The 24,630-nt window shown below is 36.4% G+C and overlaps 1 protein-coding gene across 12 annotated transcripts in view; it reads left to right on the top strand.

Annotated features, from left to right (window-relative positions):
* Positions 1 to 24,630, top strand: part of BANP (BTG3 associated nuclear protein) — a 254,133-nt gene that overhangs the window by 142,315 nt on the left and 87,188 nt on the right. For 8 of the 12 annotated variants that reach the window (XR_013484520.1, XM_020989193.2, XM_078149392.1 and 5 more), the window contains 3 exons: positions 6,025 to 6,155; positions 8,517 to 8,588; positions 10,976 to 11,014. Coding sequence is in view for 11 of the 12 variants with exons in the window: in XM_020989193.2 (XP_020844852.1) it covers positions 6,025 to 6,155; positions 8,517 to 8,588; positions 10,976 to 11,014 (242 nt within the window). In the remaining variant the exon portion in view is untranslated. The remainder of the gene's footprint in view (positions 1 to 6,024; positions 6,156 to 8,516; positions 8,589 to 10,975; positions 11,015 to 24,630) is intronic. The other 4 variants (XM_020989198.2, XM_078149387.1, XM_078149391.1 and 1 more) reach the window with 1 other exon arrangement.

The raw sequence follows: 24,630 nt of genomic DNA, 5'->3' as shown, positions 1-24,630 counted from the left end.
GACAAATTTTTTTTGGCAATAATAATTCACAAAGACCAAGCAGAGGTCATAGAGCAGGAGAGGGAGTACACACCCAAAGCATTGCTCTTTGGCATTCTTAGACCAGATGCTAAACAAGAGACCTACAGAAATATTTTTGGAAAAAACAAACAGCAGGAATCACTTCATCAATTAGTTTGTAACTGAAAGTAGTTGCTCTCCAGATTGAGACTATGAAATGGCTAAGATCCAAGAAGGAAATCAAAAGGCTTTCCATGGGTCACATCCCTATGAACTCAGCCAACAACATTTCTTATGTTAATTTCATAAGAGTACCATTGATTTAGCAGTCACGTCTAAAGGGAATATTGCTGGTTTTAATTTGAAGGCTGGTGGTGGTGGTGGTGGTGGCAATGGCAGTGGCAGTGGCAGGGATGATTGAATATACTGCTGATAGGGTAGAAGCACTAAATTATTGCAGTTTTTCCCATGTGAGTCTGCCTTTTTAAGTAATGAAACATATGTTTCAACCATACCAGTGCAATTATTTATTTCCTCAGAACTATAGTCAACCAAGCATTCATTAATGTCTCAGAATTGAAATCTAAAGGCAGTTTGTTTACATCATGGTGATTGCTATATTAAAATCAAAAGGATTAGAGCTATAAGGGACCTTAAATATAATCTAATAGTTAATTTTATAGATGAAAAAATTGAGGTGCAGAGAAGAGAAGAAACTTGTCTAAAGTCACACAGGTAGTGAGTCTCACTTATTTTTAAGGTGGATATTTGAAAATACCTAAAGGTTACGTGTTCGTGGTTAGAGAATTAGGAGGCGGAGGTTAGAGGAAACCAATTATACTTGAAGGATGTTTATTTAGATTTAGGGTTTGCTCAATCTTTTCTCTCTTGTTTCCTTATGACTGTGACCATTACTAAGAGTTATTTGTAGGAATTGCTTTCATCCGTTAGTTCACTGTGATCTCTGGATTCAAGCTCAAAGCTTGTAACCTCCATCTTTCCTTGTGATGTGTTAAGGATGTTACAGTTTTTGAATGCAAATGAATTTTATCATTGAAGAAAGACTGCATGAAGCAAAAGCTCTATCTCATGTGTTTTTTGGTTGCAGCCGTTTTACTTGATGTCACCCATGTGCAACAAATGATTAATAAGATGGTTTAGTTCATCTCTGTCTTTGATTTGGAAGCTGTATTTAGTATTACTTAAGAGAAATGACAATACATTAAGGCTAGGCAGAACCTTGATGGGTTTAATGATGAAGACAATGATAGTTGAATACATTTTTTAACCCATAACAATTGTTTTTATTAGTAATTATTAGTTTATTAGTAGTATTAGTATCTGTTGCTTATTTCTGTGGTGCATTATGCTCCTAAAGAAATAAATTAGGTATTTTTATCCTCTTAAAAATTTTTTTTAAGTACGTGAGAGGTTAAATGAGTGGTCCAAGGTTACAGAACTACTAATTGGCATAGCTTGGACTTGAACTTCATCTTTTTTGACTCCATATCTAAGATTCTTTCCATTATGTTATTCTCTGTCTGGATAAAAATGAAGATGAATTTTTTTTTTTTACGTTTTCAGAGGCAATCCTCATGCTTAGTCTCTTATTTGAATTTCTTTAAGGTGTTGCAGGTTTACTAAATCATAAGTATTTTTATATCACACATTATTTGGGAACAAGAAATATCCTTATAATGAGCATGTTTGCTAGTTTTCTCAGAAGTGCAATACTGTCTACATGTACTTTTAAGCTAAATTTTACTAGGAAATGTAGTTTTTAATGTTATGCATATGTGACATTCATATATTCATCAATTATGTTTTGAATTCATTGTCAGCTGTCTAAACAATAAAGCGAACTTACAATAAAATAATGTCCAGATATACCTTTCTTCATTTGTACAATTAGTCTTTTTCAGTAAATTCCCTCTGTATATAGAGAGAACAAATGTTTTATATCCCTCTGTTTAGTCAGCTGTTTTCCATTTCTCCAAAGATGAACATTGTCATACCAAATGAAAATTACAGTTGAACATTTGATCTGAGTTTCTATGACCCAAAAGTTTGGAGAGAGAATGAGTAAAAACCATTCCTGGATAAGACTTGAGATGAATTAAAGGTTTTGTTTTTATTTTATTTTTTTTTAAATGTGAGGAATTTAGCATAATTGGATTCCTTTGGCAATGTAGTTGTGTTTGTCTAGAAAGGAATAAAAATGAGTTTTTAAAATATCTTATCCAGTTTTGTGCTACTACTAATAAACTGAGACAGTGCTTTTTTCCATGGTCTTTTGTTAGAGGTTAGAAACATTGCATTTTAATAGATGGTCTTTTGCAGTAGTAGGAATTGAATGAGAATTTAAAGGAAGCATCAAACATACTGACATATTTGTTTGTACTGACAAGTCAGGTTTGGCTAACATTTTTGTTGATTTTAATGAATTATGTTTAGATTAAATTTGGTTGAGTGATTGAATTAAGAGGAGCCTGTTAAATAATTGTTCCCAGTATCAGATGTTTGGTAAGAGCTCACTATGTACAATGCACTCCATTTTCTTCTCCTTAGCTTTTAGACTTAGTTTTTAATCTGAAATTTGTTTCCTTAGGCCACTTTGCTTAAAGAAGCATTCCCGTGGAACTTTAGTAGTAGAGAGACATTAGGATAACCACCAATCAGAATCTTTTTACTTTGAGTTTCTGGTTGTTAGATCACTCTGTGTGGGTAATTCTGCCACTGTCACGAAGCAGATATTTGGGACCCTTTAAAATGTTGTCAGAGATTCACTCTGGATGCCTTTTACAGCAGTGAGTTCTCCAAGAGCTATGTTCTCTTAGATATTATTTATCACTATCTGTAAGTGTGAATTGATCTTTGTTACTTGGTTTTATGTTGATATCAGGAGGGAATTCTGGAATTGTGAATAACTCATCTGATGACACCAGGGATTACTGCTATTGTGCACCTATTTTTAATCTTTTTCTGCATGAAAAGACTGCTTTGGCTTCTTTCCAGTGATTATTTTTGTGCAATAAGAATTCTTACCTGAGCTGGAAAATTTAGCACTTGTGATAAGTTTCTCACTAATAAATGGAGAACTGTTATTTGAACCACAAGAATAGATAACATTTTAAATCATGGATATTAATTTATGGAACTTTTGCCTTTTTTATTTTTTATTTTTTTGCCTTTTTATGTGCCAGAATTCTATATGTAGAATATAAGCACATAATTCTACTCTTTATAATGATTATACTTACAGTTTTAATGGAATTTAAATATATGAAAGAATGAAAAACATTTATTAAGTATCTACTATGGCCCAAACACTATGCTAAATACTTAGTCAGTAAATATTTGTTAAGTAGCTACTGTGTTCCAGGCCCTGTGCCAAATGATGGAGATACAAAGAAGGGCAAAACACAGTCTTTGCTTTGAAGGAGCTCACAATTTAATGGGAGAGACTACATTCAGACAATTACATACAAACTATATACAGGATAAATTGGAAATAATTAACAGAAAGAAGACACTAGAATGAATTAAGACTGATTGGGAAGGGCTTCCTGTAGAGATTGGGATCTTAGTTCAGGTTTGTGAAATGCTTTGCTCACAACAGTTAGGTGAGGTAATAGTAGTACAAGCGTCATTGCCCTCATTTTACCAGTGAGGAAATGGAGCCTTTTAGAAGTTGAATAATGTGCTCATGGTCACAAAGCTAGGTACTGTCTGAGGGTAACTTGCAATCCGGTTCTTCTGCCTGCCAGTCCAATACTCTACTTATTGCATGACACACTGCCTCTCAATCTACAAGGTAGGGATAGAACCTGAGAGAGGAATAAATATAAGAAGTATAATAATAATAATAAAGAACAACTTATCTTGTGTACTAATCGTTTAATCACAGACTTTATTTATAATAATGAACTATTCATTTGTTCAAGTATCAGAAGGTTTCTCCTGTACATTTTTACCAGTCAAGATGTGGTTCTTGCTGCTTTTCAGACTGGAAATTACTAGTCGGTGTAGTGATTTCAGTCATAGGAATGAAAAAGGGGTATTCTATAGAACTTAAAAAAACCCCTAAATCAATGTGATGAAAAAGAAGTCTAGAACCTGGGGAAGGGAAAAAGTGAAGGAAAAAAAGGGAATAAGGAGGATAGGGGAAAATATTACCATCCCTCAAACTCCTTAATGAAGCAACAATCATCAAAACTCTTAAGTTCTGGTTAAAAATTAGAAAAGTAGATCAGTGGAATAGACTAGATAAGGGAAAACCAGTAACAGTTACAAAAAAAAAAACCAAACCTCAACTGTTGGCTTGATGTTTGATAAAACCAAGCACTTAAACATTGCAAATAGTAAGAGTTGCTTGTCAAACAGAAAAGTACTTTGACAATCTCACTCTCTGAAACATATATCACAGTGTGCTCTAAATAAGGGATGAAGTAAGAAGATAAACTATACAATTTCAGGTCAATAAAAGTAAACTTTTGCATGAACAAAACTAATGCAGATAAAATAAAAAAGAAACTCAACAGGGAACTCAAATCTTTTATATCAAGTATCCTTGATAAAATTAAAGATATATAAAAATTGTCTCAAATTTGTAAGCTCAAGAACGGTTTCTTAGTGTATTAGTAGTCAAAGGTCATGTACAATTTAAAAAAAAGAATTGCAGTTATCAAGGACAATATGAAAGCAAACTGGCAATCACTATTAATAGGTATGCAAATTAAAATAACTCCGAGGTTTCACTTCATGTACATTACACTGGAAAAGATGACAAAAAAATCAGAATGTGGGAGGCTTTATGGGAAGACAGGCACATAAATGCACAGCTGGTAAAGCTCTCACTTGGTCCAACTGTTCCAGCAAACAGTTTAGAATTAGAGAATAGTGACTAAATTAGTAATGCACTTTTGACCCAGCAATTCCACTATGGAGGCATATACTCTGAGGAGGTCAGAGGTGGAAAGGTCTAGTATGTCTCACAAAATTCATAGTAGCTCCTTTTGGGGTAACAAAGAGTGGAAGCAAAGTGGATGCCTATTGATTGAAGGCGGGCTGAATAAATTGTGATACATGAATGCAATGGTAGATAAATATATTTGCAGGAAGAAATAGAAAACATGAGAAATTCAGAAGCTCTGAAGAAGAAAGAAGGCAGAAATGGGAACCGTATGCAAAACGATTACAAAATGCAAATAAAGCAAACACTAAAATGATATACATTATACATATTTGTGTGTGTGTGTGTGTGTATACACACACACACACACACACATATAAATTGTTAAAATAAATAGCAGTAATTGTAAGAACAGTTAAACAACAACCCATGCTTCTCAGTACAGAGACTTGGGAGAGTACTGGATACATTTTCAGATATAGTCACTACACTGATTGTTTTTGCTTAACTGTTTTTCTTTGTTATAAGAGAGGATTTATTTCCTGGTTAGGGGTAGGTTGGAGGTGAGGAGTATATCTAGCATTGACGATGTAAAAACAAGAGGCATTAATAAAATATGTTTCAAATTCATCTATCACAGCTGTCAATTAAAGAGACATTTGTATCTTTTATGTTGTTACTGTCTTTGAATATTTATCAGTACCCTAATGACACATGAAGCTATATCATTCTATATTGTATATTGTAACACAGTACAGGATGCTGAAGGTAAAACATTTGGCTGCATTCAGTAGATGGTTTTTATTCACATTGTCATTATAAAATATTTCACTAGTCTCCATTTAAGTATCTCTTGGGATACATAGTATTCATTATAATAGAGTCTGTGTTCTTTCTCCCTCTCACTTGCTGTCTTTCTAGCTTTCTACACACACACACACACACACACACACACACACACACACACACACACACACACAGATATGTGTATGTGTGCCCACGTAATTCTTCTCTCTTCCCCACCCCCTACCCCTCAACCTATAGAAACTTGTATCAGGAGGTAGATCAGTGGAACAATGGTCAACTCTTGTCTCTCTTTTTTTTTTTTCCAGAGAGTGTTCAGAGCACAGCATCGGCTTCTAATGAGATCCAGCAACCCCAGCCTCAGGCATTGCATTACACACTTGCCAATGCCCAGCAGGTCCAGATCCACCAAATTGGCGAAGATGGGCAAGTACAAGTAGTATGTACTCTTTATTAGTAGCCCTTTCTAAGAGGTGCGGACATCAAAGCAGACATCTTTGGGGCGGAATAGCATTCGTGGCGAGGAATGATTTAATATTGACCTAAGCTGTGTGATAGTTAATAAGCAATGTGCGTATATGTGCACTGATGTCTTTGGGTGATGAAAGAAAGTACCTTACCTTAAAGTGAATGGAATTTGGGTGATGGCCATGGGACTTGTAGGATTGAGAGGGACTGTAGAGCTCTCTTGCTCTACCACTCACTTGCTTCAGTTTTTTCTGATATGGGAACAGATGCCCACAAACATGAAGTGAGTTGCTATAAATCCCACAGCTGGGTTGTTTTACCAGCAAGGCTTTTGGTATGCATCTCTGAGATGATGCTAAGTACCTCTCAGTAAGTAGTCTAAATGTCCCTTTTCAGCCATTGCTCTTTTGTCCTGTGAAGGTGATTTGCATGTGCATATGGGTAGCTTGTGGTGAATCTCAACAAGCCCGGGGTAGGCTTTTTGTCATGCATTCTGCAATGCCTTTGGCCCTGGAGAAATGACCCCAAGTCTTCAAATTTTAGTAATGCTGGCCCTCCTTTTACTTAGAGACAAGAAGAAAATTTGTTTCTATGAATAACTCAACAATTTAAGAAAATATAGTTTGCTTTGTTGAATTGAGTTCTACTTATTTTGACAATTTCTCTAAAATTTTCATGACTGAGAAGTCAAAATTCAAGAAATCCAAATTACTTAATATAAAAAAAATAAAATAATTGAACTATTTATCTTCAGTGGTGATGGAAAAAAAATCTTCCCTGTTGCTCTTACTAATGAAAAATAGTTACTGTCTCTTCCTTACAAAAGATTAATAACCCAGGCTAAACAAAATGTAGAGAGGACTGTAAGATCAAGACAGATGTGCAAATACATTACCAATATTTAATACATCTTCAATACGAAATGAAGGAGGCATTTCCTCTTTTCATGTGTTCCTTTTTAAAGGATAAGACTCCTGAAAATTTTGTTAAGGAGCTGAGAATTTAAATGTGTTCCACTGGTATACATTCTTTGAGATTTTTTTTTTTAGCATCATGTGCATATAACATGAAGATTATCATTTTCATGCCTACTTAATTTATAAGGTCATGGAACCTTGGAATCGTACATGTTAAGAAGGAAAAGCAGTCCTGAGTTTAATGAGAATTGAGATCTTTTCATAGTATTACACCATACCACTCTCAGTTGAATATTTTCATTAGTTTTTTCCTGCTCCTGAAGGAAAGGAAATAATTTGAAATAGAGAATTTTCTTAAAGACAATGCTGGCATGGAATTCTAAGTAGATATTTTTATCCCAGGTTTTATATAAACATATTAAACTATAAGCAAAATGATATAAAATTTAAAATAGGTTGCTTAAGAAACTGGTTTTTCTCTAATAAATTTTATATTAAGATATATTTTAATAATAGAGCTTAGTTTCATTAGTCAATTGACATGAATTTTTTTTCTTCCAAAATAGGTATAAAAGTCATGTTGACTATTTTGTGACTTAAAGCTTGATTTTCCCAATAATCTCTTAGTTTAGATTTTTTTATTGCCATATTTGTCATATTTATAGCAGTTACAAATCTGTTTACTCTTTTTCTTTTTACTAGCGTGCTATTTTGATAAAAATGTATCACAATGGCTAGTTCTTAATGTTGAGGTGTATGTGTAAAATTGCCCACATGGCCCAAAATAGAGCCCTGTAAATCTGTAGCTAGTCCTTCTCCCACTTTCCTGGTTCTGGGTATGTGTTTTGGAAAGAATTGTAAGAAGATCTTATTCTAATGCTCCATGTACTGAGAACCAGGCTGGTAGGTATTTTCATAGAGAAATGGAAATTCTCTCCCCTAAAATTTGATTAACTTGAATTTATAACTTGATTTTAAGTAACACTTTTGTTTTAATCATCTAGAAAATTTTTGATAAGGAAATAGTTCTCCCTCTTTTCTACTAACCTCTTTACTAGCTTCTTTACCACAATATGAGGCTTAACCTAACATTTGTGACTCATCGCTTCATCAAAATTTTTATATAGATAGGTTTTTAGTGTCAAAGATGCCATATTTAAGCCCTTTGCAATATTTGTCATATAGATTTGAGTTGTTATTATTTGATAATAAGGAATGGCAAGAAACTATACTGTTACTATATTATAAATGGAGTACAATGTGTTATTCAAGATTTAAATATCTGTTCTGGGTTTGCTATTTTGGGGGAGGTCATTTATTGAACCATAATCATATAATTAGGAGTTCCAAAGATACTTTTTTTCCCCTGTTCTTGATTTTCTTCTGATGCTTCTTGATGTTTTATTTTGCTGTGGATTCCACAGGGACATCTCCACATAGCTCAAGTGCCCCAGGGGGATCAAGTCCAGATAACACAAGACAGTGAGGTGAGTGGCCATGGCTCCCTAAACCCAAGAGCCATTCCTCCAGCTGCACCCTGTATTCCTTCCTTCATTTTTAGCAATGGTCTTCTCCTGCATGACACTACACATCTGAAAATCAAACCTGTATTAGGAAAACACTTTCTCCACCAATACTTCAAAGACCTGTAGTTTATTTAGTACGGATCTTCCTTGCACTGATATAGCTCATAGTCCTGTAACTTAGCTGATGATCCTTGAGAATTGCCATGGCTGAAAAATCTGTTTTCTCTGAGCAATTCCATTCATCAGCCCTCTGAACTGGTCCTGTAGCTGGTCCTTTGATGACAGATCTGCGTGGCGTGCCGTTGGGCTTCAATGCCAAGTCTTTTGAGTTTGATTCAGAGCTAACGGTTCCCTGGAATATCCTTTGAGAACGCAGGAGTTCATCTAGGACGTGATGAGGTACCCTAGGGTTAGGGGAAATACAATTAAAAGAGGAAATTCTGGAATCGGATACATTTCTCTGGGGTTTTTCTGAAGCATCTTTTGTGTCCCTAATTTTATGCTAAGGGGGAAACCAAAGACAGAGGGAACCCAGTTTTCAAGAGCTTCACTTTGTTTGGAAAGATGCACTCAGTGCTGTTAAAATTACTAATAAACAGTACCATAGAAAAGATCACATGATCATAGACTGACAGAAGGGACCTTGATAGAGCTTATTCAATTTGAGTGCATATGGTATAGAACCAGGGGTGGGGAACCTGCGCCCTCAAGACCCCATGTGGAGTTTGGAGTCAGTCAGAGGGCCACACTGGAGGACCTAGAGTCCCACATGCAACCTCGAGGCTGCCCCTGGATAGACTCAATGCACCATTGGAATTTAGAGAACATTGAGGCTGGAACTGTGAAGGAAGGACTCACAGATGAGATGATATGAGAGCCAACCCATGGTAGATTTGAAACTTAAAATTTAAGTGAACTATTTTTCAGATAAGTTAAAGGCTCATGTTGAAAAAGAATTGACTGGATATAGTTATTCCCTTGAGTCAGCAAATGTCAACTACTTTTTCTTGGAAGCCAAGCAGTTATATGTATCCTATATTAGCCAAATGTGGTTTATAATTGATGATCTCCTCTTTTAATATACTTCAGGGGATGAAGGGTTTTCTTGTTTTTAGGTCGTGAAGATAGAACTAGCTTTGTGCTTACTCTGCATGCACGTCAATGTGTTAAAAATGTTTTAGATCTCTTCAGATGCTGAATGCATCTAACAGATGCACATCCAGCAGGCCCCAGGAAAGGCACTGGATCGCAAGGAAAGCTCTTGGGCTTGACCAGATTAATTAGGTGGTTAATGGCCATTTGCTGGGGCTCTTTGCACTATTTCTCACACTGCTCAGAATTATTTTGAAGTTAAGGGAAATATATTATGGGAGTCAGTAAAAAGCTAGCACTTTTAAAAAAACATACTATTGATGAGTTTACAGTAGACTTCTTTTTGTTAAGGGGGCTTATTAACATAGTGTTTCTATATATCTATGGTGCAAAAATTACCTCTGAATACTCTCATATGGGTGTAGCAAAAACTGAAGCCTGAACTGAGAATTCAAGAGATATCAAGTAATTTCTGTCAGTGCTACGAGAAGGCATTTTCATTGAATGGTTTGAATGACAGGAATATTGGTCCAAATAGAATGTATTTTAGGGAAAAAAATCATAGCAAAATGGCTAGCTTTTCCTCATTAAACAAACAAAACCACCTCATCCTCTGCCACTTTTAACAGTTGTGTTCAAAAAGTATATTTTTATGTATTTAATGTATGAAAAGAAAGAGCTTTTCTCACAGACACAGACAGACAGACAGACAGACACACACACACACACACACACACACACACACACACACACACACACACACACACACACACGAACACATAATGACCAGTGTTTTTATTATTAGAGTTTCAGTTTATACTCATAAGAGACAAAAAACTGCAACTTTCTCATGTGGACCTGGTAATAAGCATTTCATGTTGGGTCTGTGCATGTTTGATAAAAATGGAAGAATTGGAAAAGAACAAGATTCTCCACAATGTACCTCATGGAAGCTACATGACCAGACTTTAATTATATTTTAGTAAATTACATTTTTTTCCTTCATTGGGAGACCTTTTTTTTTAAGTTGTAAAACTCTGGTCCACGTGGTTAAATATTTTAAATGAGGTGTACTTTCATTGTTTTTATTGGCCAAGAAGGTCAGACCCTAGGAGCAGTTCCTGAAATTAATTTTGCTTAAGTAAACAAGTGAAGTATTAAATAACAAACACTGTAAATGTCTCTTGAAATCAGCATTCTGTTGCCTGATTCTTCTCCTTGTGTGTGTGTGTGTGTGTGTTTTTTTTTTTTAACAGGGCAATCTACAGATTCATCATGTTGGACAAGATGGGCAGGTAATAACTATCTATTCTGATCACTTGTCAGATGTTGGTGAATTACATGGAGTTTGCCTGAATATTTGACTTGACTTTGCTGAGTTGGCACGTTCTCATTCCGTGAAGTCTCCATAGAGTCTAAACATATAGATCTTAACACTGGAGGTGGAACATTTCTCCTTTGTATCATAAAGTAACTTAATATTCAAACAAAATTTTCCCTTGATTGATGAAATAATAGCAGTTCAGTGACCTTTTTTCTTCTTCATCGTGGATGAAGAGTAAAATTTTTATTCCATGTAGTCTTTCTATACCTTTGCCATGATTTCTTAGTTTGCCAGACCCAGAATTATGTTGATTGAAGAACATCTGTAAGAATTATGTAAATGTTGTTTCATGATCACAAGTCCCCCGAGAATGCAGTAAATTTTAGTAAGATAGTTTTATTATTGTAGGTCGCTTATAAAACTGAGACAACTTAAATTCTTTCTCATCTGTGGAAGACAACGCCCTTGAGTAGAAACCTCATGATGAGAATCAGCTGTAAAAAGTGAAAATAGTCAAAACACAAAATAATCACAAGTGATTTGCCTTACAAGCCCAAGCTAAGTCTGTACGAGTGGTCCTAAATCTTTTGGGGTATGATCACAACTTATGAATAGAGAGGAAGATTATTTCAGAAGCTGCTCATCTTTCAGAATTAGCTAATTTGTTGATATGGATATACCAATCAGAGTAAATTTTACAAACAGTGAGTATATGTAATGTATAAACATGTTTATTACATCAGTTAACTGATATTTATTCAAGTAGTATTATATCTAATACTAGTATTTCCACATTTGGAATATCTCACTTTCATTTGCATATCTTAAGTGTTTTAAAATCACCATTCTGAGAGATAAATGCCTCACGTGTATAATGTCTGTATGCGTTACGCATATTATCTAAACACATAACCTACATGAAGAGATCATTTGTACATGTCTAGGCACATAGGCATCTTATGCCATGCATTTATGTGAATATTACATGTTATGTATGTATATGCAGATGCGTTCATTATATTTATGTGTATGTGTTTCCATAAGTAAATAACATTATACCAGCTTATCTTTTATACATGTCTATACATGCATATGTGCCTGCATGTACACATGCACCATGTTTGGAATGTATTATACTGAAGCTTTCAATCATAACATACGTGTGTTTATGTTAAGCATGTAATATATTTAGATTCAGTATAGAACAAAAAGATTTAATAAATCCAATATTGGGTTAATACCCCTTTTGGTCTTTTGGAACCTAGACCAGAGACTTCATTATCAAAGGTTATAAAGCAGAATCATAGAGCCTTGGAGCAGTTTCTCTTGAAAATGGGGCTGTTGCTATCAGGAGTTTGTGCCGCTTCAGAAGGAAGGATTCCAGGCGTACCAAAGAGGAACGAGCCACTTGGAGTTGTTGTTGTAGGTCTCCGAAAGGTGCTTTGGGCCATGTGTTTTAAATAATGTAATTAAGTTGAGCTACCTTGGAGAGGCAATTGGGAGGTTTTAAAAATTCTGGATTTTCCCCCTCCCCTCTTTTTTTAAATTAGGTTTTAGTCAGGGATAGGGCTAGTTTGATTTTGAAGTTGTAGTAGCATTTGGCATCTAGTTGTCTGTTTAAAGAGCTAGATAACCAAATAAGTGTTAAACTTTAAAAAGTTCAGTAATTGCATATTACAAAAATTGGTACTTCAGTTGAGAGGCAATGGCTAGTTGTCAGGTCTAATATCAGTAAATTGTGATAAAAATTTCTTTTGAAAAGTTCTTATGTTTGTTCAGTTGAGAATTGTTTCATTTTGGGTGGGTGGAATACCAGGTTTAAAATCGGTATCTGGGCATATTGTCTTTCATAAATTATTTTGTTTCCTTTTTTCACTGCTAATGATATTTCAGTATAATACAATAACAGGAGCTCCTTTGACTGACTCATAAAAAATAAATTATTTTACTTAGAAATTCCTCTTCCTTTTCCTGTCTTGGAGCAATATTCTGTCTTCTATTTACTTTGTCCTCAATATTCCCTTTTTTCACATCTCAAATTTTTAATGTTCTAATTTAATTCTACTTCCTGTGAGGATGAGTTAAAGAAGACTGCAGAAAACTCTCCCACATATTATGTAAAAGTAGAAGCCGAGGCTTATATCTAAAAGACACATCAAGTTTGTAGGAAGGGTAGAAAAATGATTACAATCCATTTTCAGACACAAGTATATTGATTCTTACAGCATTCTTTTGAGGGGCCAAGAAATAGTAAGATCTTATTTTTTTTGGAACCAGAACACTCAGCTAACCACATAGCGTGATTTTATCTTTAAAAAAAAACCCAAAAACCAAAAAACAGTCATCATAGCATGAATTCTGTTCGGTTTGCTGAATTTTTTTATTAAACACGTTGTTCAGAGCACTGTGCTGGACATTTGGTTCAATGAAACAATTAAGCATACTTACTGTGTCCTTTAGGAGCTTCCAAGTAGTAGACCATGGTTCTTAGGTATACTAAGACTGTTCATCTTTGTATCACTGTTGCCTAGCAGAGAGCATCACTAGTAGGCAGACACTTAACACATGTATGTTTGTGCTTGAATCTGGGAGGACGATGACATTAACTTATCTCATTCACTTTCACTAGGAGTACTGTGCAGCGACCCTTCATGTTCATGGGGATGACCATGAGTCACTCTATAGTCCTGAGGCATCTTCTGAATCCTTCAGAATGAATGGCATTGTATTCTGTGTAATTTAGCATTGATTATGTTTTATTATATTTGAATACTTTGATGATTGCATTTTGTACTTTCAGTTAGTTGTAATAGTCCATAATTCCAACTACTCAGTTTCCCCAGTCATTCTGAACAAATGGGAATTTACCTTATGAATGAAAGTACAGTTTAAATAGGTTCAGCTTACTAAGAGTACATCATGGCTTAATTCCAAGCTGCCTCACAGAATTTCTTCTTTTGGGTTTGTATCCCCCATTTTTAGCCCCAATTAAAACTATCACGTCAGCTTTTTCTACATTTGGATACCTTGAATCATAGATTTAGAGCTCTGAGGGACCTTATATAGGGCAAATTAGTACAACTCCATTTTGTAGATGAGGAAACTGAGGCCCAGAGAGTGTAGTTAAGTTGGCATTTGATTTGCTACATAAATACTGGCTTCTCTTTTGATGTTAATTTAAGGCAGTCACATACATCAATGTACAAGCTGCTTCCTTCCAAGGTCCTGCAAGTAATAAGTGGCAGAGCTGGATTTGAATCCAGCACCTGCTTCATCCTTACTGTTTCACTTCATACCCTCTTTTTTAAGAGCTACATTTGAAAGGTGACATATATATACACACACACACACACACACACACACACACCCACACACACACACACACACCACACACACAATACACAAAAACAGTTCCTTAGAAGCTTCAGGGGAAAAGCAAATTTAGAGGTTAGAGGTCCTTGCAGTAAATGGATGTCATTTTGCTTGTTCTCATTGAATGTAGGGGGTGAATTGACAGTTTTCCCTTTGTCACTGGGCTCCAAACTGCCTTTGGTGGGAGCATGCATGATTGGCAAGAATATTTTGGCCTGACAGTTTTTATTTTTAATACAATTTACGTGAATTACAGTATTTACTTCTAATTGTTTGTATGTGCTTGAGTCTTTTGATTGGCAAGGTATTGTGCTGATCTAAATGCTTCTTTAAACTAAACTTAAGAGAGAGAGATAATTCTTTGTAAAGGCCAGTGATTTAAAAATTACCCTGTATGATTTAACTCTTTTAATTTTTAAATTTTCCAATAATTGCAATTGCTTTAGATCATTGAAGAAACATATATCATAAGCCCCTGGAGAGCTGGCGAATGAATCTACCTTAGGACGTTTGAGTTCTGAATCTGGCTTATGTTTCCATATTTGACTAAGTGTCTGGCAGTCGTGCCAAGTAAGACTCCTTGGACTAGAAGGAACTTCATGAGCTATTCACCCTCCTGCCTGCTTGGAAAGATTGTCCTTAGTTCCCCATCAGGAAGAGTTTTCTCTCCCTTTCTTTTTAAATAATGGCCTCAAGATTGTTTTCTGGCTGCTCTTTGTAAGGTCCTCTCATTGCCCTGATGCTCCGAACCTGAATTCCTTCTCTCTGATCATGAGTCCTTTCCTTCCTGTGATCTTTCTAGCCAGAGGAATGACTCAGAACTCATGGAACAGAGCTCTTACTGCTGCCTGTGCAGAGGAAGTCATTGCCCCGGCTTCTGTTAGTGGAGATTATTTGTCTTTCCTGAATAAATTTGGTTTTGGTTCCATTAAACATCCTATTTACATCTGCTTAGTTCTTCTACTTGGCAAGGCAGTTCCGAATTCAAATTGTCTTTTCTAATATGCTAGACGCCCAGTTCAGCTTCAAGCTTTTTGGTAATGAGTCTGATTTTTATCCCCACATCCAGATAATTAATGCTGTAGAATCCTAGTCTATTGCTATAAATTTCTAATGCTAGGGGTTGCCACAGAGCACAGAGAACCAGGCTTGGAGTTAGGATGACCCCAGTTCAGAAATGGCCTCAGACTTAGCTGTGTTACCCTGGGCAAATCACTTAACTGCTATCTGCCTCAGTTTCGTCATGTGCAAAATGGAGATAATAATTGCATAATAATGGTCATTGTGAAGATAAAATGAGATATAATTGTATAGTGCCTAGCACAATGCCTGGCATGTAGAAAGTGCTCTATAAGTGGTTTTTTTTTCTTCTTCTTATTATTATTTTTACTATTATCATAATTGTCATGTCATAATTGAGGTTAGGATAGGGTTATTAGCCTTCTAGTCTGACCCACATTCTGAGTTTGTTCTTGTAGCCAATAAAATCACTGCAGCATTCGTCATAGAACTGTGGTGATTCTCTGTAAACAAGAATTGAAAATGATTTTATTGAGCGTCCATACTTTCTTTAGGAAATCATTTGAAGTCTTTTCAAACCGATAGTCATATTAAGCCTCACATGGGCCAGTAACCTTAGCTTGCCAGTTTTTTCTTTTGCTTTGAATTTTCGATCCTCATAGCTCTGTTGGGTTTAATTTAGATCTTGTTTTCTCTGGCATGATGGGCCATGGAACAAACTGAATCATGCCAGAAGAGCTCTTTCTCCCAAATGTGGATTCTGTTACCTTGGAGTTTTGTGTTGCAGGGCACGTTTAATAAAAATACCAAATTGGAGAAATAATTAGGCTTCTGTACTTGTGTTTAAAGCACTTTAACCTGTTAGATTCACTCCTCTCCCCCCCACCCCCCCCCATCTGGTTTGGTATTGTCTTTTAGCCTCAATTTTTCTCTCTCCATCACTTTCCCACGTTCCCATGACTCTGCAGTGTTTCAGACTTTTGAAGATTCTAATGACAGCCTACTTAATAGTTGCTATACATCTTCCCTTGCCCTTTGGGCCATCTGCAATTTTGATTCTTCGGAGATCCTGGTGTCCCATGATTCATAGCCATAGAGCATTACTGGGAGAATACTGATTTTTCAAGAGTAAGTCTTTCTCTTAAAGAGAAAGCAGCAGCAAACTGCTCTGAATGCTTGACGGTTGTACAGTTTCCAAATTGCAATCCAGCCACCTGTCTTTACTTGATGACATTCTTTGTCCAGCTCATGCTCGTGATCTGTCTTCTGTGTCAATCAGCATGTATTTGTTGTGTGGCCACTGTGGGGCAAGTACTGTGCTGTGACACAAAGAAGATGAAGCAAACAATCTACTCACAAGGGGCTTGAGTTTTAATGGGAGAGACATGTCTCTAAGTAAGAATACACCTAATAAATATAAAGAGAATCAATACAACATAGTTTGGGACGGAGAGCACTAGCACTTGAGAGGATCAGGAGAAGTTTTGTTCTGAAGGGGCTGCTTGATCTGCATCTTGAAGGAAGAAGGGCACACTCAGGCATTTTTGAGGAGGGAATACATTCTAGTTGTGAGGGATGGCCACCGAAAAGGCCTGCAGAGCAGAAATGGAACAGAGAGGCCAGTCTAGCTGGATCTCGATATGGACGGTGAGCCTGGAAGGAGAATGGCTTGTAGTAAGCATGTAGAGAGGCAGCACAGAGGCTGGGGAGTTGATTGAGGAGGGGGTGATCCTGATCTGTGCATAAGGAAAATTACTTGGTCAGCAGTTTGGAGGATGAACTGGACCGGGGAGAGACCTGAAGCAGGTAGGCCACGTAGGACACCATTGCAATAATCAAGGGGAGGAGTGATGGAGGGCTAAACCAAGGTGGTGGCCATGTGAGCAGAGAAGAGTCGGGTTCAAGAGTTGGTGTGGAGGTAGGTATGGTGAGATTTGACAACTGATTGGGTATTTGGAGTGAGGGAGGCTTTTCATAAATGTGAGGAGCACCTCAGCTTGAATAGCTAAGAATCTCTAATGGTTCACACCTCTCAGTGTTGACAACCAATAGGAAAGAGCAACCTTGACTGACCCATTCTGAGAACAATGGTAGTTTTATGTGCTGTGTTTTCAATTTTTATCAACATTAGTGATTGTCAGTCTTAATCACCACCCTGGCCACACAAGGATTTCGTGGCTATCCCATCTCTCCAAGACCATCATGGTGGCATGCAGGGACCACCAGATCATACATCTGGGACTGGAAGGGGCCTCATAGGCCATCTAGCCCAGCCCCCTCGCTTTACAGATGAGGAAACAGAGTCCTAGGGAGGCTAAGTGATTTATCTTAGGTCCCATGGGCCAGGTAATGGTCAAGACTGAAGGGGTCCTCTGACTATAGGCAGTAGTCCCTTCCCCTTTTTCTTTGCAGGTTTCATTACTGAAGGCAATAACTAACTGATGCCAGCATAGTTTCTTGATGTGGAATTATTATCATTCTTATTTTTCTAGATTTCTTTAGGGAAAACCAATTTCTCTCAGGGCCTTACCTTTGATACATTTTTATCTCTTTGGATCGGCTGCTATTTCTAACAGCTAACATAAAGATCTCACTGTAAGTATAAGTTGGCAGTTGTGTGAAATTATGCTGTTCTTTGAAGAGGCAATATAAGACATTTTAAAAATGCCATACTTGTTGGAAAATGTTTAATGGGAATAATATCTTTGATACAAAGTAACAAAAATAAAAGTCCTCCTGGATTTCTTAGGGAGGGTTTGAGAGTTGCCCATTTTAAAATATTTCCTGTGTCTTTTAGATGAAGGTTACATAAATTCATCAACCTGTTGCAAAAGGAATTCTGAGTGAAATATTTCTTTTTCAAGACATATAATATTTTTCCATCCTCATGTGGGAGACCTCATGTGCTTTCCCTGAATCCTACCTGAGCAGGCAAGTATTTTTACACGCCTGATTCAGATTCATTGCTACTAATGTATTTCTTTTCGTTTACTGTGTCACTGTTAACAGTAGAGGGCAATGCTGTTAAATTCACTATAGTATTTCCTCTGCCTCATTTTGATTTTACAGTTGGGGATAAGCTGTACTGTCAGGGAAACACTACAGTCCTTTGCTCGCTGCTGTGCTGTGGGACTTAGAGACTCATGTTACATAGGCGTATTTTGCACATGCCACTGGGTACAGAGTTTGTTCTTCCCATTTTGGTGTGAAGCTCTTATAACTCTAAGGATTGTTTTCCTATTTCGGAGAGTACACTACATAGGAAAACACAAAAACACAGAGTGGATGGAGGGTAATCTCAGAGGGAAGGCGGAGGAGGTAGGTGGGTGGGTGAAATTCGGAAAGGCTCCTTGCAGAGTCTGGAAGGAAACCAGGAAAGCTAGGAGGTAGAGGGGAGGAGAGAAAGTATTTCAGGCATGGGTATGCCTACACCTACAAAGGAAGGCTGAGTAAAAGAAAAACAACACTAGAAATTGCCTGACTCCAAATGGAGTCTTCAAAAAATACCTTTGATGCTTTTTAAAATAGTATTTTTTGAATGTTTATTATTCTGTTATCTTGTAGAATTACTTTAGTTTACAGTAAAAATTATATTGAGCAGGGAATTTAGCAAATTAGCATTCTCAAAAAGCTTTTAGAAGCTCAGTTATTAAATTTTTATAAAAGAAAAACAATATAATGCCAGAAATGTGATTGTTTTAACTGGAAAGTATTCTTTTTGAATTATTTGAATCTTAGCAAAATAAGCATATATTGTTGAAGTTTAAAGGATTATCTAGGCAAGTAATGGTTTTAAATGTAAATGTTGCTTTGGGATTGTAAGCAATTGGCATTTTCTATATAAAATTAAAGTGGCAATTAATTGTGCTGGAAAATTGTTGACATTTTCACTTTCTGATGTGAAAAATATAATCACAACAGTTCCTCATATGCATTTAAATCTTTAGTCAGCCAGTAGGCCGGTAAACATTTATTAAGTGCCTGTTGTGTGTGTGTCAGGCATTGGGCTGAGCCTGGTCCCCAGAGCTCACAGGAGGAGACAGCGTGCATCATGACCTTCTTTCTGGCCATTCCCCATTCCCCATCTCTCCTCTCCTTTCTCCTCTCCATGTATAGGCTCCCCTGGTTCCCTTCTAGACTTTGCAAAGGGACTTTCTGAATTCTACCTGCTCGCCTCCTTTGTCTCTGAGGTTACCCTATGTCCACTCTGTGTATACTTCATTGACCATTGTTGTTTGCATAGACTCTTTCCATTAGATTGGGATCCTTGGGTCAAGGACCCTGTGTACCTTTCTTCACATTCCCAGCTCACAGCACCATGCCTGTCACATCGGTTAATAAACAATAGTATTAATAAATAAATAATAATACTAATTATAATTAATAAATGCTTATTGACTAACTGTTCACATGCTCTTTGTGCTTTCTTTTTCTTCCCCTTTTGAACTTACTTCACACACCACGTAAGTAGTAGCTTGTGATATGTTGTCCTTACCACATAATTTGACATTTTTGTACCCTTTGGTATTTACTATTTCCTCAGTTTGCCCTTAGATCATCTCTCCAGTCGATCTAAGTTTCTTGTGGGCAGGAGCATGTGTTGCTATGTAGTAGAATTTTGTCCCTTGAATCCCAAATCTAATATGTATCACAGGCAGCCAAGGCCTGCATAGAGCTATTGGGCCTCATTAAATACTATGGCAAATACTTTACATTAAATACTGTGGTTTCTATGGCAGTGGTGGGGCCCTATTAAATGAATGGCCAGTGCTGCCTCTACCCTGGCACTGCCAATGCTTTTTGTCCATTTGTTTTCTACCTTTCTGAGTATGAAGAGTCCTTCTTTTAACAACAGCAACAAAAAATGCCACGGACCCCATCTGATAATAGTTGTACTATTAATATTCACTGATTGAAAAATACATAATGGCAAACAAAACCCTACTGTGAATTTGCTAAGATTTGAGATGAATTTGTATTTTATTAATCACAACAGCTTCTGTATACATTTCATATATGGTTAAGGCATAATTTATTTCTTCTATAGAAGGGATGTTTGTTGTTTTATGTGTTTGCATGAGGATTTGTGGCACCCTTATGTGGAGATTTGCAGATTGGGAAATGGGGCTCTAAAAATGTTTTGCTGCTTAAAGTTGGATTTCTGTAGAATTCGTGGAATAGAAGAATATTTTATAGAGCCAGTAATTAAGTATCTGTTTATTGAGTAGTAAAATAGAGAGAATACTAGACTTAAACACAAAAACTGACACTTAACTTTTAGCTCCCTCACTTATTAAACTCTGTGATGCTGGGCAAAGTTCTTTGTCCTTGTTCCTCAATTTTGGCATCGATGAAATGGAGATAATAATTTTTTAATGTCTAACTCAACAGAGTTTTGGGGATAAAGTACTTCCCCCCACCCCTGGCCAAAGCACTGGATAATATGGATAATTATTCCAAGCTGATAAAGAGTTTGTATTAGATGATCTTAAAGGTACCTTCCAAGTCTGAAATTCTATATTTTTATCAGGTAATACTCTTTCCTCTCTGTCCATCTTGTAATATGTTTGCTTTGAATGAACAGCATGTATTATTAAGATTACAATATTAACATTATAGTCTAAATATATTAATATTCCTTTGTATCTTAAAATATCAAATACTAAATTATGTTATCTATCAGTTGCATAAAACTCTAATTTTTAATTTTTAAAAAATATTTATTTTTATAAATTGCATTTAAAATCAAGAACGTTGAGATATATTTAGTGATATGAACTTATATAGATAAGTAGTATTTTGGCAGTATTTTGGGCTTGACAAGCATTTCATAATATTTTTAAAGAAATATTTTGGTTTACCCAACTTCAAATCTCATTTTGTTAAACACTCTCCCTTTTAATTTTCAAATTAAAATTTCAGGAAAATCCAGTGAGGCTACTTCTAATTTGTTTATGCTTTGCTCCTCAGCACTTCGTTTTTGAACAAAAGCTGCTGGCTCGCAGAGCTTTTTGATACATTTTTAATGAGCTTTTTTTTCCCCCTTGAACCAGGAAGTTGAGTTTTGCCAAGCATAAATAGAACTCAGACCTCAAAACATTTGTGTTTGGTTTGAAAGTCAAAGGCACGAAGTTCAAGTCGGGCAAATTATGTGCTCTTCACCCTGTTCCTTTATACCTAGAAAATATTTTTGGAGTTATTTAGCCATTAAAAAAAAATCTTGGCAAGTCATGCTTAAGAAATAGTTTCAAATTAATAATACAGGATTAGAATTTGGCCCCATTTTCATGCTTCATTTAAGAATGACGCAGGTAAAGATTTGTTTTGGGAGCCAACTGTAGATTCCAGGGGTTAGTTGGCTGCTCTTCCATAGTATGGCATCTGTATTTTAACTCAAATATACTTCTAACCTAACCCATAAATTTTAGACATTATGTCATATAACTCCTTATACTTACAATTCATGCTCCTTTTCATTTGTAATAGTGTGCCAGTTTTGTTAATGAGTTATAATAACTGAAAAAATATTCTTGCTTTCCTTTTTTTGAAACTAGTTGTTTGGTGTGGGGAGCTAGGAGATGCCTTCGGTCTCGAGGAGTGGGAATGGATGCTTCCCAAAGCGTGGAAGTCGTGTTTATTTTTCCACACTTGTTTCATTAGCTTTCTGCAGCCCCTCATTTCCAAATATCTTAGGAAATGGAAAGGCTTACTAATCTAGAGATGTTCTTTGGATCCTGAGGTAGCAGAAAGAGTAGCGAACAAGTCTTCAAGGCAGCTTCTGGGAAGGGATAATTTGTCTTTCAAAAAACACATGGTTACGTAAATTTAGCACGAGCAAATCAGAATTTCTAACCTGAGCCCTGTATTCTGGCCTATTTATGTGGAGTCACCCACATTTTTCTATTAGTATGGACTGTAATTTTCACCCAGTTTCTATTTGGTTCTAATCAAGTAAATGGTTAGAAGTTTTTCTGGCTTTGAAACAATGTCATATATTTAGGATTTATCTTTCTATAAACTGCCAGATTTTTTTCTAAGGAAGAAAGCTGTTCTTTGGGAAGAAATGAAACAGGGCTTCAATACTTGTAGCCATGAGGCTATGACTTCCTAATTGATGCTATGGCATTGCAGGGACTGTGTTATAAAAAACATCAGGGGTGAAAGTGCAGGGGAGAAGTTGTTACTCACCTGCCGCTTTGCGGGCCGGAATAGACCTCTATATGTTGGACTTTTTAATTACATGGTAAAACTGACATTACTCCATAAGCCTGATGAAAGACAAAGAAGGGGGGCGTTTTATTTGCTGTTTGGTCCTACTGCCTTTAACTTGCCGGGAGAGTTGAACCGAGTGTTGTAGGAGTGAGAGGTGTTAAAAAAAAATGGAAATGGATATCTTCCAGTGACCTAAACAGTCTGCTGTCAATGGGAGATTCAGTTTTGTACTCCCTCAAAAGTAGAGAAGTGTAATTCCAAAAGAAATATACTTTCTACCTCAGTGACAATATAAAGCACACCTACAATTAAATCCCCAGCTACGAAGACATAAGCATCGGAGACATAGGCACAAGAAGGGCATTCTCTACTTATGGATTAGAAGTTGGCCCATGTAGATTAAATTTTTAGGTTTAGAATTGTGTGACTGAGAACCAGGCTAGCTGTAGTTAATTGGGCATACTTTGTTTGAATCAATCAAGGGAAACATGTAAATGAGATAGATTTCTTTTAGAAGATTTCATCACAATTCTGGATTTGAAATTAGAAATATTAGACATTACATAGGGTGGTTTACTTCAACAGGGAGGGGGCATTAAAATATGAGGAAATATTCTTAGGATATTTTCATGATCTCAGACTTCCATAAAGAAAATTGTGCAATGGAAGTATACCATATGATTTGCTTATTAAAGTTTAAATATATGTCACTATTTTGGGGGGTTGTTTTAAAACTTTAGAAGTATCTCACAACCTCACATAAGCCATATGGTGGTTTTACTAACTCAGTCACAGTATATGATCCGTTCCATCCCTGGTGTACCACAGTATGAAGAGTAGATTACATAAGTCATATGATTAGGGAGAATTTGTGACATTAAGCTTTCAGCCGGATGATTTCATATCAAAACCAGATATCTTCTGTAATTCATTTGAGTTTATTAAAAGATAAAATGTGTTTTTTGTATATATTTTTTCTAAAAGTAATGGTTTTCTTGCAATTTAGATTGCATAAAACTCAGGAAAGTGTGTGTATGTGTGTGTATATGTTAATTAAAGTAGAGTAATATTTTTACAAATTGAGAGCATACTTGTTTTTAGGAAAGAATTGGCATGTCTGTGCTCTGTTTTTGGTATTTTCACCAAAATGGATATTTTAGTAACTTAACATTTTATTTGATTCATATTGTTTTATTCATCTACCTGCTTCGATTCCATTTATGATCCTTACAAATTTGGGCCAAATCCAAGAGACTTAAGTCTCTTGCACAGAAATATGACAATTGTTAATGGTGTTCATTCAGTCAAACTACAAGCATTTATTAAGATCCTCTCTGTTCCTGGCTCTGGAAGGGCAGAGCCCAAAGTACCATAGTACCTACACTCAAGGAACTTCCTCTGTTGGAGTCAGCCCTACACATACCTCCAAGTGTATGCAAAGCAAATTTCAAGGAAGTTCCATGAAGTTGGGGTTGGGAAAGACACAGCTAAGGGGTGGAATAAGAGAAGTTTTTGTCTAGGAGCTGGCTTTTGAACTGAGTTTTGAAGGAAGCTTGGAATCCTGATAGGCAGAGGTAGGGAAAGAGTGCACTCTAGGCAGTGGGAGCTTCCATTGTAAAGGCATAGAGACTGGAGATGGCCAGTTGTGTGTAAGGAATGGCAAGAAGTCCAGTTTGGCTGGACCCTCCCCAGAGGGCATGAGTAGGAGGAATGATAAGCCAGGAACATTGGACTGGAGCCAGGTTATGAATGGCCTTAAATGCCAAGCAGTGGATTTTTTTTACTTTATTCTAGCCACAGTAGCTTACTCGGCAAGGGAGTAGTGTGATGAGACCTATGCATTAGGAATGTGACTTTGCCAGCAAAGTAGAGGACGGATTGGAGGGTGGTAGAGACCCAAGTCATGGAAATCCATCAGGAGACTAGAAAACAGTTGCACTGATTGCCTGCATATTGCCTCTGTTTACACTATTAATGTTTATA

This window comes from Phascolarctos cinereus, unplaced genomic scaffold, assembly GCF_003287225.1.
Source record: "Phascolarctos cinereus isolate Bilbo 61053 unplaced genomic scaffold, phaCin_HiC Scaffold_2;HRSCAF=192, whole genome shotgun sequence".
Classification (NCBI taxonomy): Eukaryota; Metazoa; Chordata; class Mammalia; order Diprotodontia; family Phascolarctidae; genus Phascolarctos; species Phascolarctos cinereus.
This window is presented reverse-complemented; position numbering and strand designations above follow the sequence as displayed.